The sequence below is a fragment of the Martes martes genome, assembly GCF_963455335.1.
Source record: "Martes martes genome assembly, chromosome: 2".
Lineage (NCBI taxonomy): Eukaryota > Metazoa > Chordata > Mammalia > Carnivora > Mustelidae > Martes > Martes martes.
Genome location: NC_137889.1, coordinates 86,618,594 through 86,640,524, shown reverse-complemented (window position 1 = coordinate 86,640,524; position 21,931 = coordinate 86,618,594). Strand labels below are relative to the sequence as shown.

General features: G+C 37.6%; 1 protein-coding gene across 1 annotated transcript in view; it reads right to left on the bottom strand.

Annotated features, from left to right (window-relative positions):
• The window catches only part of CDS1 (CDP-diacylglycerol synthase 1), a 72,768-nt gene that overhangs the window by 21,108 nt on the left and 29,729 nt on the right, over window positions 1-21,931 (bottom strand). Inside the window, exons 4-5 of the mRNA XM_080795503.1 lie at window positions 16,545-16,642; window positions 13,862-14,001 (exon numbers count right to left, since the gene is read on the bottom strand). Of these exons, the coding sequence (XP_080651629.1) occupies window positions 13,862-14,001; window positions 16,545-16,642 (238 nt within the window). The remainder of the gene's footprint in view (window positions 1-13,861; window positions 14,002-16,544; window positions 16,643-21,931) is intronic.

Here is a 21,931-nt window from a genome sequence, read left to right as displayed (position 1 = left end):
AGTCTCAACAAAGTGAGGTTAGAATATGTATATATACACATATATTCTCATATACACACACAAAACCCACACTTAATAGCATATTCAATGATGAAAAACTGAGAACTTTCCTCTAAGATTAAGAATAAAACAGGATACCCACTCTCCTCATTTTTACTCAACACAGTACTGGAAGTCCAAGCCATAGCAATCAGATAAGAAAAAGAAATAAAAGGCATCCATATTGGTAAAAGTTAAACTGATGAGGACATGATATACAGAAAATTCTAAAAACACCACCAAAAAACTACTAGATGTAATAAATGAATTCAATAAAGTTACAGCATACAAAATTAATACCTAGAAATCAGCAGTGTTTCTACATACTAATAATGAGGTAGCACAAAGAGAAATTAAGAAACCAACATCATTTACAATTGTACCAGAAAGAATAACACTTAACCAAAAAGGTGAAAGACCTGGACTCTGAAAACTATAAAACATTAATGAAAATAAATTGAAGATGACACAAACAAACGGAAAGAAATTCCGTGTTCATGGATCATAATAATATTGTTAAAATGTCCCTATTACCCAAAACAATCTACAGATTCAATGCAATACCTATCAAAATACACACAGCATTTTTCATAGAATTAGAACAAATAATTTGTATGGAACCTCAAAAGATCCCAAATACCCAAAGCAATCTTGAGAGGATTAAAAAAAAAAAAAAAAAAAAAAAAAAGGTAGAGATATCACACTCCTGGGTTTCAAGATATACTACAAAACTGTAGTAGTCAAAACAGTATGGCGCAGACACAAAAACAAGACAAATAGATCAATGAAACAGAATAGAGACCCCATAAATAAACCGATGATTATACAGCCAATTAATGTATGACAAAGGAGGCAAGACTAAAATGGGGAAAAAGATAGTCATGTTAATAAATGGTGCTGGAAAAATGGGATAGCTACATGCAAAAGAAACTGGACCACTTCTTAACACCATACCATACACAAGAATAAACTCAAAATGGATTTAAGACCTAAATGTGAGACCTGAAACCATAAAAATCCTAGAAGAGAGTTCAAGCAGTAATTTGTCTGACATCAACCACATCAACATTTTTCTAGATGCATCTCCTAAGGCAAGGGAAACAAAAGCAAAAATAAACTATTGGAACTACCTCAAAATTAAAAGCTTTTGTATAGCAAAGAAAACCATCAACAAAACAGAAGGCAATCTACTAAATGGGAGAAGATATTTACAAATGATATATCCAATAAAGTATGAATATCCAAAATACATAAAGAACTTCTATAACTTAACACTAAAAAAACACAGTCTAATTTTAAAATGGGCAGAGGACCTGAATACACATTTTTCCAATAAAGACATACAGATGGTAAACATGAAAAGATGCTCAACATCACTAATCATCAGGGAAATGGAGGAAACAGTTGACAAAACCAAGAGACAACCAACAGAATGGGAGAAGATATTTGCAAATGACATATCAGATAAAGGGCTAGTATCCAAAAGCTATAAAGAACTTACCAAATGCAACACCCAAAGAACAAATGATCAAATCAAGAAATGGGCAAGAAGACATAAACAGACATTTCTGCAAAGAAGACATCCAAATGGCCAGCAGACACATGAAAAAGTGCTCCACATCACTTGGCATCAGGGAAATACAACTCAAAACCACAATGAGATACCACCTCACACCAGTCAGAATGGCTAAAATTAACAAGTCAGGAAATGACAGATGTTGGCAAGGATGTGGAGAAAGGGGAACCTTCCTACACTGTTGGTGGGAATGCAAGCTGGTGTAGCCACTTGGAAAAGAGTATGGAGGTTCCTCAAAAAGTTGAAGATATTCCCACACTGTTGGTGGGAATGCAAGCTGGTGTAGCCACTTGGAAAAGAGTATGGAGGTTCCTCAAAAAGTTGAAGATAGAGCTACCCTATGACCCAGCAATTGCACTACTGAGTTTCATCCCAAAGGTACAAATGTAGTGAGCTGAATGAGCACGTGCACCCCAATATTTATAGCAGCAATGTCCACAATAGCCAAACTATGGAAAAAGCCCAGATGTCCACTGACAGATGAATGGACAAAGAAGATGTGGTATATATACACAATGGAATGTTACTTGGCCATCAAAAACATGAAATCTTGCCATTTGCAACAACTTGGATGGAACTAGGGAGTATTGTGCGAAGTGAAATAAATCTATCAGGGAAAGACAATTATCATATGATCTCACTGGTATGTGGAATTTAAGAAACAAAACAAGATCATAGGGGAAGAGAGGAAAAAAATAAAACAAGACAAAATCAGAGAAGGAGGCAAACCATAAGAGACTCTTAATCATAGGAAGCAAACTGAGGGTTGCTGGAGGGGAGGGTAGTAGGGGGGAGGGGGTAACTGGGTGCTGGACATTAAGGAGGGCATGTGATGTAATGAGCACTGGATATTATATAAGACTGATGAATCACTGACCTCTACTTCTGAAACCAATAGCACATTATATATTAACTAATTAAATTTAAATTTTAAAAAATCAGGAAAATGGAAATCAAAACCATAATAAGATATCACCTCATACCCATTAAATGGCCAAAATTAAAAAGACAAGAAATAACAAGTGTTGGCAAGGATGTAGAGAAAAAGGAACCCTCATATACTGTTAATGGGAATATAAACTGTTACCACCACTGTGGAAAACAGTATGGAGGTTCCTCAAAAAATTAAAAAATAGACATACCACATGAATCAGTAATTCCACTACTGAGCATTTATCCAAACAAAGACACTAATTTGAGAAGATACATGCATCCTATGTTTATTGAGCATTATTTACAATAGCCAAGATATGGAAGCAACCTAAGTGTCCATCAAGAGACAAACAGATTAGGAAGATACAGTATATATATGCAATGGAATATTACTCAGCCATAAAAAGGATGAGATCTTGCCATTTACAACAACATGGAAAGACATAGAGTATTATGCTAAGTGAAATAAGTTAGACTGAGGAAGACAAATACCACATGATTTCACGCTTATGTGGAATCTAAAAACAACAAAACAGTAAATAAACAAAAAAACCCAGAACCAGACCTATAAATACAGAATAAACTGACAGTTGAAAGAAGGGAAGTGGTAGGAGAATGGGTAAAACGGGTGAAGGGGAGTGGGAGATACAGGCGCTCAGTTATGGAATGAGTAAGTCATGGGAATCAAAGGCAGAGCATAAGAAATACAGTCAACGATATAGTGTAACAGAAATGTATGGGGACAGATGGTAGCTACACTTGTGCTGAACATAGCATAATGTATAAACTTGTCAAATTACTATGTTGTACACCTGAAACTAATATAATGTTGTGTGTCAACTATACTAAAAAAGCACAAAGTATCATCATGAAAAACTTATTTGCTATATCAATCCATCAAATGTATGTACAGAATGTTTCAATCTCTACATAATATAAAAAGTAATAATTATAGGGCAGCTAACATCTACTGAACACTTATTATGTTCCGGGCTCTCGTCCAAGCATTTTACAAATATCAACTTATTTAATGCTTCCAATATCCCTATGATGTATATTTTTATCTTCATTTAACAGATGAAGAAAAAATACACAAAGGACTTTATTAATTAACTGAAAAATAAGGGCTAGGAAAGAGTTAAATCCTCAGATCTCATTGACTTTCAAGAGTCATGTGGTTCCATAAACCATTATCAGTAAGATTCAGGTTAAGAATGACTTGAAATTGGGGCACCTGGGTGGCTCAGTCATTAAGCAGCTGCCTTCAGCTCAGGTCATGATCCTGGGGTCCCGGGATGGAGCCCCACAGTGGGCTCCCTGCTCAGCAAGAAGCCTGCCTCTCCCTCTCCTATCCCCATCCCCCACTTATGTTCCCTTTCTCGCTGTCTCTCTCTCTCTGTCAAATAAATAAATAAAATCTTAAAAAAACAGAATGACTTAAAATTTCTCAGAACCATATTATAATAATTATAGTAAAATATAACACTCTAAATAATGTAAAAATTTACAAACAGCAAATGTTTATGTATTGTGTTTATGTGTATATCCCACAAATTTATTACAATGACATTTTACTAAATAAAAATTCTGCCTAATTGAAATTTAATAATCATATACAAAAATAATGGGAGGCAATTGGAAGCACTTTTGCCCCATATATCAGTAAACTTCTAAAGAGAAAAATTTGGGGGCACCTGGGTGGCTCAACTGGTTAAGCAACTACCTTTGGCTCACGTCATGATCTTGGAGTCCTGGGATTGAGTCCTACATTGGGCTCCCCACTCAGTGGGGAGTCTGCTTCTCCCTCTGAGTCTCTCCCCCCTCATGCGTTCTCTCACTCTCTCTCTCAAATAAATAAAATCTTTAAAAAAAAAAAGAGAAATATTCTTTTACAGAGGTAGATACTGCAAATGCATAAACTAAGCTTAATTTCAGATAAACAGGCACCCACTGTTCTATTCTGCAATATCATCACAGTGAGTTCTCCAAACAGAAAATGAATTGTCAGATAATCTATCCCATATGAAATAAGTACTAGATTTCATATATATAGGTAATATTTACCAAGGCAGTTCTACCCACCAGAGTAAGCAAGGTTGCTACTACACTGACCAGAGCAAAGAATCAACCAGCAACTTCCTTGAGCAACTTTTTGAAGTCTATTTTGAAATGTCAGTGAAAAGGATAATGACAAAAGAAGAGAATACATACTGGCTCCCAGGTCCTATCTCACCTCCTATTTGTCACCTACAGAGTAATCTGACTGATCTGTAAAAGAAATATGGGAACATTTTCAAGTGAAAGCACAACTGAAACCCGTATGTCACTTTCTTGAGACAAAGAAAGAACCTGGGAGGGGGTAGAGAATAAAACATGAAATTCATGGCTTTGAAATCACCAGTAGCATAAAAGTACTCTTTAAAAATCATTGCTTTTAAGTTTTTATTCTAGAGCAGGTAGACTTATTTCGTGGCTCAAAGAACAATGTAAATGTTTTAAGCCACTGGTTCATAGTTAGAGGTGAATGAATGTAAACTGGACTTCGTGCAGAGGCTGATGTGGTGAGAGCTAAGCAGAGACAAGACAGATGCCTCTGGAACTCCACTTCTACCCAAACGGACTCACAGACTGTCCCAACACAATCTTGGGAACTTCCCAACATCATTAGCTGTGATTATCTCCTCACAAATACTGCTTTCACATGTATGGTTTTCTCATTTTTGAAATCATATAATACCATTCACCCTTAAGCATTTCTTCAAACAAAATGACCACAGAATTATTTGGTATTTTCCTAATGGTGATTTTATCCAAGACAGTCTTGGCTACTCACTTTTACCTGATCCAATTACACTGTTAAATCACCAGTAACATGCAGCTTTTGGGGTGCTTTCATAAAGGATAGAATTGTCTGACTCCTGGATACATTAAGATAATACAATTTTCTGAATTTGGGAAGGGTATAAAGTGTTTTCCAAGAATATCTAAGAAATATTATTTTTAAAGAAAAACCATCTGAAAAACATAAATTTATTTTTCATTCACAACCCTATAGCTATGTGTATATTTTATGTTTAAATGTGTAAAAATATATTATACTATTTCAACAAATCTATGGAAAGAATAACTTTGTCCATTTGGATCCATAGTTTACTTTTTTCCTAATTAATAAAGAATCTCTGTATAGTTACATTTCCAATCAAAAATGGGATTTCTCAAGTATTATAAATGAAGTACTCACTTAAATGCTTCCCAACATACAGTTTTTAATATGTAACTAGGTGTAGTTGCTATTGCTTATCTCCATTTATGTACCCGGCCCTGCACCTGGTGCTGTCACACAAAGATGTGTACATCCTGTTGTCTAGTATATCAAAGAGTCCCCAGGGAGCTCGAAGATCCAGTCACCCAATAGACTAAAGAGAGGCAGATTAAAAAAGAACGAAAATGAATGAGATTTCTAAAGGAGTCAGGAGAAGTAAAGGAGAAAGAAGACATTCAAAAGTCCAAAAGATGGGACAGAGGGCATTTCAGGAAAATGGACAATCAAACAATATTTATTGTGTAAAGATACACAAGATACAAAAAATGAGTATGACAGGCATTTCCATTCAAGGAGCTCAAAATCAAGCTGAAGAGACAGAAAGCATAAATTAATGACGTTGTTTTAAAAATTTTCTGTTGGTGATTAACTAATTCAATAAACACATGTAGTCCTTATAAGGTTCAAGAAACAGACATTAAGGGGCACCTGAGTGGCTCAGTTGGTTAAGCATCTGCCTTGGGTCATGATCCCAGGGTCCTGGGATGGAGCCCCGCATCAGACTCCCTTGCTTCTCCCTCTCCCTCTGCTGCTCCCCTTGCTTGTGTTCTCTCTCTCTCAAATAAATAAATACAATCTTAAGAAAGAAAGAAAGAAAGAAAGAAACAGACAGACATTAAGAGGCACCCAGGATTAAAAACTGGAGCTTAATGACTCTTCATCAATCTTTCACATGGTTATATTTTTCAAAACATTTCAAATGTCAGGTTAAGTAAAATCAGACACACACTGCATTACGTGGCCCCTATTGTGACACTAGACTATGATGGAGTTGTTTTAAAAAAGTTTTAAGCGCATCTGGGTTGTGGAAATTGTCACACAAACCAACCATTATATTAGCTAAGATAAAGTTTTCTACTAATCTACGTGTTGAGTTTTTGTTTAAGATTTTATTTATTTATTTGAGAGAGCATGAGCAAGAGAACACAAGCAGTGGGGAGCAGCAGAGAAAGAGGGAGAAACCTGCTGGACAGGGAGCCTGACATGGGGTTCGATTCCAGGACCCCAGGATCATGACCTAAGCTGAAGGCAGACGCTTAACTGACTAGCCATCCAGGCACCCCTACATGATGAGTTTAAAGTGTAGAACAATGCTGGCACAGTGCACAGATTCTAATAGTTTTTACTCCAAAACTCTAAGTGGGTCTGGAGGTAGAGTCCTCCATGAACAGTTATTTGCGACATCTTTTTAAATATTTCACCAATATCCAGGATGTTTGGGGGTAAAATTCTTAATTATGCACTAACTTCAGTTAAATTTAATTTTATATATTCACTGATCTTCTCAAATTCAAAGTATTCAAGTCATACCTTCTCCTTAAGAGTTTTGTTTTTTATTATTTTTTAAAGATTTTATTTATTTATTTATTTAATAGAGAGAGAGCACAAGTGGGGGGAGTGGCAGGCAGAGGGGGAGGGAGAAGCAGGTTCCCTACTGAGTAAGGAGCACAATTTGGGACTTGATCCCAGGACCCTGAGATCATGGCCTGAGCCAAAGTCCAACACTTAACTGACTAAGCCACCCAGGTGTCCCACCTTAAGGGTCAAAAATCAAAATAGCCATGCAAACATACAAGCAAAAAACTACTAAAAATAACATTTATATCACTGGTCAGCTAAAGAGATGATAAGGTAATGATATTAAGAGTCAAACATCTTAAGCTTATTCACTCAATACTACTCATTTGTAATCACATGGCTGCTCTACTTCCCAAGGAGTCTCAAATCCAAAACACCAGGATCTTTTAAAAATATACCTAGACTCTAGAGAAAATGTTTGCCTTATTACTTTCAGTCTCACTGATTATCTCTTTGGTATCAGGCAAATTCATTTTACAACAAAATTATCCAAACATCAGAATGACTTTCTGGGTCTTTGTCAGTGAGTTGGTCTGCAATTCTCCTTTTTTATGGGGTCTTTGTCTGGTTTTGGGATCAAGGTAATGCTGGCCTCATAAAACGAGCTTGGAAGTTTTCCTTCCATTTCTATTTTTTGGAAAAGTTTCAGAATAGGTATTAAATCTTCATTATATGTTTGGCAGAATTCCCCCGGGAAGCCATCTGGCTCTGGGATCTTGTTTGTTGGGAAATTTGTAATTACTACTTCAATTTCCTTGCTGGTTATGGGTCTGTTCAGATTTTCTACTTCTTTTTGGTTCAGTTTTGGTAGTTTATACCTGTCTAGGAATGCATCCATTTCTTCCAGATTATCTAATTTGTTGATAGTTGCTCATTGTATGTTCTTATAATTGTTTGTATTTCTTTGGCATTGGTTGTGATCTCTCCTCTTTCATTCACAATTTTATTTGGGTCTTTTCTCCTTTCTTTGTGATAAGTCTGGCCAGAGGTCTATCAATTTTATTAATTCTTTCAAAGAACCAGCTCCTACTTTTATCAACCTGTTCTACTGTGCTTTTGGTTTCTACTTCATTGATTTCTGCTCTGATCTTTACTAATTTTCTTCTCCTGCTGGGTTTAGGCTTTATTTGCTGTTCTTTCTCCAGCTCCTTTAGATGTAGGGTTAGGTTGTGTACTTGAGACCTTTCTTGTTTCTTGAGAAAGGCTTGTATTGCTATATACTTTTCTCTCAGGACCGCCTTTGCTGTGTCCCACAGATTTTGAACAGTTGTGTTTTCATTTTCAATTGTTTCCATGAATATTTTATTTTTTTATTTTTAAATATTTTATTTTATTTATTTGACAGACAGAGATCACAAGTAGGCAGAGAGGCAGGCGGGGGGCGGGGGGCGGGGGGGGAAGCAGGCTCCCTGCTGAGAGCCCGATGTGGGGCTCGATCCCAGGACTCCAGGACCATGACCTGAGCTGAAGGCAGAGGCTTTAACCCACCGAGCCACCCAGGCACTCCATGTTTCCATGAATATTTTAAATTCTTCTTTAATTTCCTGGTTGACCCATTCGTTCTTTAGTAGGATGCTCTTTAGCCTCCATGTATTCGAGCTCTTTCCAACTTTCCTCTTGTGATCGAGTTCGAGTTTCAAACCATTGTGGTCCGAAAATATGCAGGGAATGATCCCTATCTTTTGGTACCAGTTGAGATCTGATTTGTGACCCAGGATGTGATCTATTCTGGAGAAGAATTTGTATTCTGTGCTCTCTCTCTAACAAATAAATAAAAAAATAAAATCTACATATAAAGTGTTGCTTTGGGATGGAATGTTCTGAATAAATCTGTGAAGTCATCTGGTCCAGCGTGTCATTTAAAGCTTTTATTTCCTTGTTGATCTTTTGCTGAGATAATCTGTTCATTTCAGTGAGGGGTGTGTTAAAGTCTCCTACTATTATCGTATTACTGTCGATGTGTTTGATTTTGTTATTAATTGGCTTACATCATCGGCTGCTCCCATTTTAGGAGCATAAATTAGTTATACCATCTCTTAACTTAAAATCCCCCAATGGTTTCTTGGGGATAAAATCCAAACCCTTCCTATGACATGTAAGCCTTCTAAAGATGTGGCTCCTGCCCCCCTTTCCAACCTTTAATGCCTGCTCCCAGAATGAACATGCAATCCTCCCTCATTTCCAAGCCTTGCACAGCCACTTCCTCTGCCTGGAATGCCCTTTCCCACTATCCATCTAGCAAATGCCTGCTTGTTCTTTACTTTTTGTGACACCTTCCATCTCTTCTCAAAGGTCTCCTACTATCTCCAGCAGAGCAGAGTTCTCCTCACCCTTCATGCACTTACAGGTCCTTCTTCACATTTCAGCAGTGCATGAAGGGACCCCCCATGTCCCACCAATTTGAAGACCCCAGAAAGCATGCTATCAGCCTTACTTCCCTCTCTGTCTTCAACACCATTCACAGTAACTAGCATTCGGAAAGCGCTCATATATTTGCCGAAAAAATGACACTGATGACTTGCAGTGAGCTTTTATGATTCCAATAACCTAAAATAACAAGTGGTAAGCTATTTCTATGACAGAAACTAGTCAGGAAAAAAAGAAGAACTATTGATTTTACTTTAAAAAATAGAGTCAGGAAGCTTAGCATATGAAGCAAACAATTACTAAAAATTAGAGTATATATCACATGTAAAATAAAACAAAGAAAATAAATTCCATTGTCTTTACCCACTCAGTGGGGCAGTCATTCTCAAATATTAGTAGTTAGCAAATCCCAAAGGGAAAGTAAGAACAGGAAATAGTAGTCACCTTATTTTCTCACATTCTACTTCCATTACTGCTGTATGCAAATCAATAAAGATGTAACTGCAGCTATGAAAAAATGAGATTTAGATGTGCTGAAATAAAAAGCATCCATAAATTGCATTAAGTGGGGAAAAAAAAATAAACAGGTACAGAATAGTCCATTCTCATTTGCATGAAAAAGAGGGTGAAGAGGGGGCGCCTGGGTGGCTCAGTGGGTTAAAGCCTCTGCCTTCGGCTCAGGTCATGATTCCAGGGTCCTGGGATCGAGCCCCGCATCGGGCTCTCTGCTCAGCGGGGAGCCTGCTTCCTCCTCTCTCTGCCTGCCTCTCTGCCTGCTTGTGATCCCTGTCTGTCAAATAAATAAAATCTTAAAAAAAAAAAAAAAAGAGGGTGGAGAGGATATAAACATATAATACTCAGAAATTCTCTGCAGTACTAGTAGCCAGCCCCTGTGGATTATAAATAAGGCTCTGAGGCAGGAGGGGGATTTCACTGAACACCCTATTTTAGTCCAAATTTTTACTATGGGCATGCATTAGGTTTTTATCTTTCATATCTAGTTAAAACAAACACAACCCACCTAAGGACTCCTGAAGCACTTGGCTTCTGGCACACTCCTTGTTCAGAACCCAGACATGGTGCTCTGAGACATCCAAGCCCCAAGGAGAGGCCAGACTTGTGTGTCTGGGTCAGCGGCTGGCACGGACTGCAGCCGGGAATGAGCCACCTCAGACATCCAGCTCACTCAAGACTTAAATGATGAGCACTACCTCCATCTGACTGCAATTGTAAGAGAGGCATGAAGTTAGAGCTGCCCAGTGAAGACAAGCCAATCCATAGGATCAGGAGAGAAAGAGAATAAATTGTTTTAAGTCAAGGGAAAAATAGAAAATCTAGTTAAGGATTTCTGCCTTGAAATGCAGGTTGATCACGTGCATTTATTTCTCTTCTGTCCTGACAGTCCACTAAATTAACATTAAAAGAAATTAAGGTGAGGGGATGCCTGGCTGGCTCAGTCAGTAGAGCATGTGACTCTTGATCTAGGGCTTGTGAGTTCAAGTCCCATGCTGGGTGTGGAAACTACTTGAAAAATAAATAAATAATTAAATAATTAAATAAAGGTGAAAACCCACAGAGTGAAAAAAAAAATACCTGAAGAAATGTCAAGGAAAAGAGAAGATGCATAGCTACAAAATTGGAAGTTGGAAAACAGGATAACTCCTAGTAGACCTGAGACATCAGGGATGAGTAGTATTTTCTAGAGAAAACTGAACAGAAAAGACTCAGTGGAAAGCCAGGGTACAGCCTAGACTCCTAGACTAGAGTACTAAGTAAAGGTCTACTAATAATGAGTGAAAACTCTAGCCAAAGCAGTCAACTGTGAGAATATTTTTAGAAATGTATGAACATAAAACATTTACCTTCCAAGAACATTTCACAGGAAACTATTGGCAGCCATGCTTCTACAAAATAAGGATGTCAACCCAGAAACTGGAAGATGAAGGATAGAAGAAATGAGGTGGCCAAATCAGGAGGATACTGAGGCATTGGGATACAAGCAGACAGTCCATGTGACAGGACTACAGAGTTTCTAGGACATAGGTCTCAAAGTAAAAAGGAAACGGACACACTGATTTGTGTGAACATTGGGAAAAAACTACCAATACACGCTGAAAAGACCCAGAAGAGAAATTAAGGATTCCTACATGGAAATTTATAGATGTGGAAAGGAGAAGGTGAAGCAGTTACTAAGTTCAGGAAAAACAAAAAGTTGTGTAAGAATAGAAATGCAATCACAGATACTATTTGGTTCTCCAGGAAGTGATATTTTAGGTATCTATTTAACAATGTCAACAATGACAATAACAGTGTGGAGAAGAAAGGTTGTAACAAGAAGTCAATAGGTAATGCCCAATATAAATTAAGAAATGGGCATATTGCTTAGAAAAATGGGGAAAAATCTGTAAGTAGTGGGGTGCAGGTTATTCTTTACATTGTGTTTTAGAACTGATTTTTTAAAGTAGACATATATTAATGCTATAAAAGATTTATACTTTCACTAATCATAATTTTGTTATTCAGCAATTATAAGATCATTTAATGCTACAACTGATTTATGTTGTCATTAATCATAACTGTTATTCAGCAATCACAAAATGATCTTATGAAATAAGGGTTTAGCAGCAGAAGCCAGTATAGGCACTTTTCTTGCTAATCATTGTTTTTAAAATTCAAAATACCAATACAGTCTTGTCAGTCTACATATAAAGTGAGAAGGTATTGAATTCTTCTCTCTTGTAATAGTAAATAATCCATCCCCAAATCTACCTTACTTAACAATGCAAATCAAACCCCTTGGTTGGATAAGTGTGGTAAACCACTTGAAGAAAAAAAATGTTACAAATGTGCTTTGATAAACACAGAATCAGAGTCAAGTGTTCTTGACTTGTCAAATTTTAGCTATTACCGGTTGTCATTAATCTCTCTATAATCACGATTCTTCTAAACTGATTCAGAATTAAAACCGAATGATTACCGAAAATGAGTAATTTCTTATGACCTTGAAAGAACAGAAATAGCTTTCAATATCTTTTCCCAAGAATGTACTTTATTTAGATGCATTAGTAGTAATATTTTAAAATATAGTAAGACTCAGAAAACTGGACTACACAAACACACACGCACACACACACGCAAAACCCCTGAATATAAAAAGAGGAAAACTCTTTAGAAAATATAGGTTCCTCCTACCCCAAAAACAATTCTCTGAAAATTACTACTAACATTTCAGATTGTGTTTCACTTTCTGACTTTCTAGATTCACAAACAAAATCAAAGCCAGAATATGAAGGCTTTATTAAAGCAGGAACACCATGAAGAACACAATTGAATAAAATGACATACTTCTAGAGGACCTGACGTACTCCCCCATACACTCTGTATTTCTGGTTTAATGGGAAATGGAAAAGAGTCACCAGTATTGTGTTCAGTTTCCAAAATTGTGCTGAGAAGAATTTATTTATTTAAAAACTCTTAGGAGCTAAAACAGTAACTATTAAGAGCTAAAGTGAAAAGTCAAAGTTCATATCCTCCTTTAAAATGAAAAATAGTGGGGGCACCTGGGTGGCTCAGTCGGTTAAGTGTCTGATTCTTGATTTTGGTTCAGGTCATGATCTCAGGGTGGAGAGATCAAGCCCTGAGCTGGGCTCCATGCTCAGTGGGGAGTCTGCTTGAGAGTCTCTCCTTCCCTCTCTCTCTCTGTCCTTCCCCCTGCTCTCTCTCCCTCTCTAAAATAAATACAATCTTTAAAAACAAAATCACAAAAACAGATGATAAAGTATACTATAAACAAATGTGTATATATACTTATATCTTTATAAATGCATACAAAGGATATATAACAAACCATGTCAGTAAAACTAAATACCCTGATTAATTCTATGAACACTATGAACACTATTTCCTAGGTACAAATAAAGCAATATATATGTAAAAATTTCTTTGTAAATTGTATCTGGTTAACAATCAATCGATATATTTAAGTTTCTTTACTACAATTTCCAAAGAAAATTTTGAAGTCTGTGGACTATTAAAGAACTATGTACTTTTATTAGTCACATGAGGGAGTAACTGCTGTTTAAAACCACAATGAGAGAAACACCTTTATACATGGGACAAATAAAAAGAGAAGCTGGGTTAAAAAGTAACAAATAAAGGATGTTGTGAATTTAAATCATAAGTAAAAATAGACATGTAAAATATGTAGCTATAAAATAAAAATATGTAGCTATAAAATAGCTACATACCAATACTATTTTCCTTACCTGCCAGATAGAGGGCAAATGATATAAATCTATGGTAGCGAATGAGGAACTGAAGTTGCTCTTCTCTTTGAACAAATGTAGCAAAATAATCAGCCACAGTCTCTCCATAGAAGAAGTAGTTTACACACAGTAGAAAGTACCTATATGATTTAAAAACAATTTTTTATATAATCTAATTTAAAAACAATTTTAATTTAAATTTAATTTATATTTAATTTAATTTAATTCAAAAACAATTAGCTTTTTAATATTTGAAGCCTTTTTTCCCTCTCAAACTCAACAAAACTATTCTCTACATTTTGACGATGACACAAAGATCAAAAACCAATTCAGTAGACAGTTTCAGGATATTTCATCAAAACATGTTTTTCTGCTTTTAGTCTTAATTTCAAATGTATCAGTTATCAAAAATTTACTGAATATAGCTCATGCCTCTACTTAGGTAAAAATCGTTTTCTTTTTTTTTTTCCCTTTACGTAAGGTCAAAGTCTAATGCCAGAGACAGATAACTGGGAAACAACATAAAAAATACTACACATACACAAACACACATGTTCTTTCTCTCACAGACATACACAAAGGCACACACACATCCACATATACACACACACACATCCAGTACTGTTTATGATGAAAATTCACTCCCAACTACTCACAGCTCTAAAGCTTTTTAAAAGTGGAGATCCTATGCCAAATTCCCACTGCCCTAAGGAAGATCAACTGGGAAAGCAGGAAGAGGTAATCCAACCTCTGACCTCACTCTTCACTGCCCTGTCCACACTGGTGTCTTTCTCTCTCTCCTCCATGCTCCAGATGGACTTCAGAGGCACAGTGATGCTTAAGAGGTAAAGCAGCAGGTAAAAATCTCTAAGAGAAACTTCTTAAAACTGCATAAATCATCTGTCCCTCCACTCAGCTCTGGTATGCCCTTTCCACCCAGGGAAAGGTTGAACCCATGACATTTTGGTGATGGCAGCTAGTGTGAGCCAGGAAAAAAAAAAAAAAAAAGACTGAGAAACACTGCCTCAGAGTTCCTCTGTGCTCATCCTTTGAAGGGCAGAGTCCCTGGTGGCTGGGAGAGCAGAGGGAAAAAGGAGCAATTTCTCTTCTACATGTCATGGATGGAATCTGACCCCACTGTTTTCAAAGTAAAGAATGTTCATTTCTTATCAGCTGCATTACCATGTTCTACTCTTCTACAACGGAAACGGTCTTTGACTCCACTGTAAGGCTATCAAGGCCTACTCTAGCCCACCAGCCCAACTTTTTGCCCAGTTCCCTCAGGAGAGCTAGGAATGTCTCTCCATATGCCGCACGTGTCTCTTCAGTTCCCCATCTAGAACCCCATCTAGAAGTTGCTGGATGCAGCTTCGCCAATGCAGAACACACTTCTCTATCCAAAACTTGTCTTTATTTCAAGTGATAGTTTCTCACCTTCTCCTCTCTGTAAAGATTTCTACAATCACTGGAGCCCATCCCGACCTGACTTTTTTTCCCCTACACTGAGAATCAATCAATCCCACCTGGTTTAGCATTTAATTATTCTCCAACTGCTTACTCTACCTAATGTTTCCCATAATTTTGCCCTTCATGAAAAAACATGTTATAAGGAAAAATTAACTATCACCAAAACTAAGAAACTATTTTTTGACCCCTCTAAAGCCCAAAAGTGATATATTTGTTTTCTTAAGACACTGGACCCTCTGGCTGATACTAATCAAATAACTATATTCAAAGGCATGGCCAGTTAGGTCAATTATGAGCAACCATACTAACATGTTTCCTGGTCAAGGTCTTGATAACTAAAAATTATACCTGAAAAGTTGTAAAAAGATATAGAAAGCTTTAAATATTTATAAAAAACTTTAAATATTAAAATCACATGACTTTTTTTAAAACGAATTTTTACATGCATTTAAACCTATACAATATTTTATGGGCTGGTAATTGCCAGTGCTACTTACAAGGCTGCCTTACATGGCCCCCTCAGAGGGTCTTACTCTTCCCTCTGACTACCCTTCATGTAGGGTATCTTGGGGCCACGGCCTGAAGACAAGATCAAACCAGGAACAACAAAGGTAGTAGTCATCTCTCTTCTCACTGCCCTGCCCAACCCTCACGGCCTACCTCCCTGTAGAGGTACTCATCCTGGGCTTTCCTCCCCTTCAACAAATCACTAATCACTCAAAAAACAGAACAGGAAACCCACAACTATTTTCATATTTCATCTTTGTAGAGATAATCTAAGTGTGAGGTCTCATGTCAACCAAGGCAAACTAAAGCAAAAAAGATCACACATATTTCTAACATTTTACAAAATGTAACTTTATTAAAATTATAATTATAAATGGTATAAAAAGTGTCAAATATAATGTTTTTTAAAGAGGATAATAGTATATACATACATATGTGTGTATATATATATGTATATTTATACAGATAAAAAGTATCTCTACAAAGTATCTCTACAAAGACTTAAAGATGAGATATGAAAATAGTTGTGTTGGGATGGGAGACTTAAAGGTGATTTTCTTCTTTTCAAAATCTAATGCATTATTTTTCTCTTCCTCCAAAAATCAATCTACATGGTCAACCATGTGGTACTGACTGATCAGGATGCTTCTTTTACAAACTGTAGAAAAGAGTCATATTTTCATATCTGAAACAGTATTAAATTACTTACCAGCTTAATGTTCTAAACCATGGCAGGTCATAAGAGCGATAGACTCTATAACCTATAGTGATAATTTCATGGAAGCATTTCACTTGGATGCCTAGAACCTGAAACCAAGAGAACACGTTAACATACATCACTTAGTGTTTACATTTGTGCTTCATCATTTAATATGCACTTTGTTATCAAATGTATTTTAAAAATCTTTAGCCTACCCATTTTTAATTATTCTAAATGTCGGCAGTAGAAATTGAAGAGTCTATGCTTCTAAGATCAAGTGATATTTTAAAGGGGTAAGCAAATCAGTGTTTTATCCAAAAAGTGAGAGCCCCTTCCTGGGGTAGGAGGTGGTGCTGTAGCTTAAAGTTTGAGGGATACAGTCTGGTTGGTCACAGGCTAGGCTTTATCCCTCATTACTACTTCATTTCTTGGGTTCGTCCTTCCTGCGATGGATGATCTTTTTGTCCATTTTGTTTCTTCAGTTACCCCAGGAAAATGATCATATGTGCAAGTTTGCTTATATATACTTATTTTTAGCCATACATCCTGGTATCCTTTCCAAGGATAAAGATGCTGTCAGAACAAATGACTAAAACATCTTTCCCCTGCCACCCAGCAGGGTTTAGGCATGGTTTTTTCATTCTCCCAGCTGTGCCAACTCTCATATAGCCAGGTGCATATATCTCTCATCAATCCAAGGGGTGCTCCATTGGCAGATCATAAAACAGCCTTCTACATTTGCAGCCACTTCAGCCAGTCACTGATTCTATACAGTTTTGTTTGCATAGTGTCCTATGTACATTCATAATAAATGGGTTAATATTTATGAATCTTTTTTTGGTGGTCTACTTAGTAGTCCTTCAAACTGTTGTATCCACCAACTGGAGTACAGGTAATCCCTGAGGATGGAGCATCGCAGTCAATGCTTGGCTTAAGTCAATTCTAACACTCAAAGAGCAAGTGGCAAGTTGAACACTTATTACCACGAACCAAGAGATTAAAATCTTTGTGAATAAAGCAGACTATTTCAGCCTCTAGAGAGTATACCCAAGGGCTTGATTTTGTATAGCTCTAGAGCTAAGAATGGATTTTGTATTTTTAAAACAAAACCCAAACATGATGTGACAGAGAAATATGTGGTTCCTTAGCCTAAAATATTTTTACCTGTTTCTTTACCTAAAAAGCTTACCAAACTCTGCTCAAGAAAATACTTTCGTATCTCTTTTATTTTTTACTTTTTTAGATTTTGTTTATTTGATGGACAGAGACACAGCGAGAGAGGGAACACAAGTAGGGGGAATGGGAGTGGAGAAGCAGGCTCCCTGCTGAGCAGGGAGCCTGATCCAGGACTCGACCCTAGGACCCCGGGACTTGACCCCAGGACCCCAGGACCATGACCTGAGCCAAAGGCAGACGCTTAACGACTGAGCCATCCAGGGGCCCCTACTTTGGTATTTTTTTTAAAGCTCTTCATAAATTAGCTTTCCCAAAGCTACTGGTCAGGATGTTCTTAGCTTGTGTTTACATGTCCAATCATATACTTAAAGTAATTGTGTCCCCTCAGCCACATGATGAGAAAATATTAGGCCAAACTACTATAAATAGGTTTTTTAAGAAAAAGTCATTACTGCTTTATAACATAAAGACAAGAAGAAATTCGAATAGTGCCTTTCAAATAAGCTTTGAATATAATGTCAAAAGTCATTTTCTAAAATAATTACAGAATGAGGACAATGCTAGATGTTAAAATAAAATGGCAAGTCCATGCTATTTATAGAACAAAGGGCTTTTAAAATATCAGATGCACTGATGCAATTTCTATTTGCTAAATGAACACATTTGCTCAAGAACAACCATTAGCACTACACACGGTGTTTTACTGCGGGGGGAGAAAGCTACTTTTAATAGCACACATATAAGTTTATATGATTGTCAATTACAGTTTGCAAGTAGAATCAATACAGAGCTGTTGGGAAAACAGAAAACGGGGGATTCAAAACAACAAAGCTGGGGCACCTGGGTGGCTCAGTGGGTTAAAGCCGCTGCCTTCGGCTCAGGTCATGATCCCAGGGTTCTGGGATTGAGCCCCGCATCTGGCTCTCTGCTCAGCAGGGAGCCTGCTTCCCCCTCTCTCTTCCTGCCTCTCTGCCTACTTGTGATCTCTGTCCATCAAGTAAATAAATAAAATCTTCAAAACATCAAAGCTAAAGTCCTTAAAATATGTGTGTATCTTCCAGGCTTGGTGATTACACAGAAACTCATATTCTAGGTCATCAATACTGGTAGCAATGCACACTGGTAGGACTTTGTTGGCCCGACAAATGTGTTAAGAGCCTTAAAACGGCAACCAATATGAAAATGCCTGCTAGTTATTGAGGATTCAGAGAAATAATACAGGACATCTGTCTTCAGAGGGCTAGTCTGTCAGGGAGGACACAAGTAGTTACAACACCACATGGAAGTAGGCACATGCAGGTAAGCACGGCCAGACTGAACACCTGTGGCGGGCATTGGGGACAGGCTGCAGTCGGGACAGAGGAAAAGGATACACAGAATCACAAATACAGGAGAGCATGAGGCATGCTAGGGAACTACAAATAGTTCAGAGCAGCTGAGACACAGGGGTGAGAAGCAGAGAGAGGAAAGCCTGGTTACAGAATCACAGCAAACAGTATGAAGGACTACACGAAGGAGTTCATCCTGATCACTAAAGGCCATGATCAGATATATGTGCTGGGAATAAGAGAGGTGGAAAGAATGGACTTGAGAGGCAGCAAGAGTAAAGACAGGAAGGCAGGCAAGATACTACGACCCTGTCAAGTGCAGATGATCCTTTAACTGGGCCACTGGCAGAGGGGGGTAGTATAAAGAGTAAGACATCAAGGAGAGAGAACTGGCTGGATCTGGTGGTCGAGAAAAATGGGGAGGTAAGGGTGACAGGGAAACATGGAGTAAGAGCAGGGGAGGTTTTGGGAAAAGTAGACAGATTTATGCAGAATGACTGGGAACGGAACAGAAGTTCAGATTTGGATATGCTGAGTCTGAACTATGTTATTATGGGTTATCCAAATTAAAGTGCCTATTTTCACTTTGGGAATCTATTCAAAGAAAATAATGCTGCATAGGAAAAGGTTTTACGTTCTAATATGTTCAGGATAGTGTTATTCACCATAAAGAGAAACCAAAATAGAGCCTGAATGTCTGAAAATAATACAGTAGTTCATAACTTATGATGCATTCCATTCCACTGAATCCATGAATGTTTTAAACTTGACTGGGGGTTGGTGCCTGGGTAGCTATCGGTTAAGGGTCTGACTCTTGGTTTCCATTCATGTTATAATTTCATTGTCATGGGACAGAGCTCCACATCTGGCTCCAAGCTGAGTGAGGAGTGTGCTTCAGATTCTCTCTCCCTCCCCTCTGCTCCTTGGCACATATGCATGTTCTTTTTTTTTTTTAAGTTTTTTTAAAAGATTTTATTTATTTATTTGGCAGAGATCACAAGTAGGTGGAGAGGCAGACAAAGAGAGAGGAGGAAGCAGGCTCCCTGCTGAGCAGAGACCCCCCCCCCCCACCGATGAAGGGCTCTATCCCAGGACCCCGGAATCATGACCTGAGCCAAAAGCAGAGGCTTTAACCCACTGAGCCACCCAGGCGCCCCCATGCTCTCTCTTTTAAAGATGTTATTTATTTATTTGAGAGAGAGAGAGTGCACATGAGAAGGTGGGGGAGGGGCAGAGGGAGAAGCAAACTGCCCACAGAGCAGGGAGCCTGATGTGGGGCTTGATTCCAAGGACCCGAGATCATGACCTGAAACAAGGGCAGATGCTTAAATGACTGAGCTGCCCAGGTGCCCCTAAAAAAAAAAAATTCTTTTTAAATTAAACTGATGGTTGTAAAGATGGTGGAAAAACACAAAACACTGATATAATATTTAGTTTAAAAAGCAGGATACAGGGGCACCTGGGTGGCTCAGAGGGTTAAGCCTCTGCCTTTGGCTCAGGTCATGATCTCAGGGTCCTGGGATCGAGCCCCGCATCGGGCTCTCTGCTCATCAGGGAGCCTGCTCACCCCCGCTTCTGCCTGCCTCTCTGTCTACTTGTGATTTGTCTGTCAAATAAAAAGCAGGATACAAAAGTCTAATCACTTTAGAATTACAACTATAAATTTTAAAACATAAAAAAGAGATAAAAGAAAATATATCAAATAGCAGTATTAATTGGGTGTTGGCAGCTGATTACAGGGTTAGGGGTGATCTTCAAAAAATTATCAATTTCCCAAAGTAATTTTAACACTCTTGTATAACTCTTGCATGTGAAAAAATAAACTATTTAAAGCTAAATTATATAATGTGAATTAAAACTTATAGGAGTTTCCAAGAAGATGAGGGAGGAACCTCTTATACTATCTGCCTTTAAATCAAAATATACTTTAGTACCTCCATCACTTAGAAAGTATGACTGCAAGCCATGAATGCAACAACTAAAAATCTATTTTAAGTAGAAGGCTGAACATCTTATCATTCATCTTATGTTAAGAACATCTTATTATTCATAATTCCTATTAGGATTTCCATCTTAGAGTAGTAGCTATCATTTCCTAGAAATAAGTTTTTTGTGTTTTTTTAAAGATTTTATTTATTTGTTTAAGAGAGAGAGAATGAGCATGAGAGCAGGAGAAGCAGACTCCCCGCCGAGCATGGAGCCCGATGTGGGACTCGAACATGACCTGAGCTGAAGGCAGTCGCTTAACCAACTGAGCCACCCAGGCACCCTAGAAATAACTTTTTAATAAAACTCTCTTGAATTAGTCATTTTTGAGTGCTGATATTGTAGGGCAAATGCAAGCTAGGTACGATGCATCCTTCTCAAAACATAAATGACCTAGTTAGGGATATGAAAGTAAGTAGGACTTTAAAGCACATAAAAGTAATAGCGATTGAGTGCCAACAATGTGTGCATATGTCTATGTCCACCTACATTTCCTTAACAGGAGTATCATAAATGGGACATAGGTACATGTGCACGTGCACATCTGTGCGTGCCTGTGTGTGCGTGCAGGACAGTAACCTAAATAAAAGCCGAAGTTCAAATCCACTTTCATTAGTCCTTAATATTCTTTGCTGATTGAGCTCACCAATGAAAGGAAGAACTTGTAATAAAATGGTATTTTCCTTTCATAGGAGAGAAAAGGAACAAGAAAGCCCAAGCACTTTAGGTATGCTTATGATTCTCTTTTTAAAAAATTAGAATCCAAATATGTAAGGATGTCTTTAGAGGTGTTTTGAATTTCCTCACAAATGAGTGGTTAAAAATTAGCCTTTATCCACAAATTCTGGCCCAAGTTACCACACCAAACAGTTTAGTGTGGAGAACGGTGGAACTTACTCACAGGAA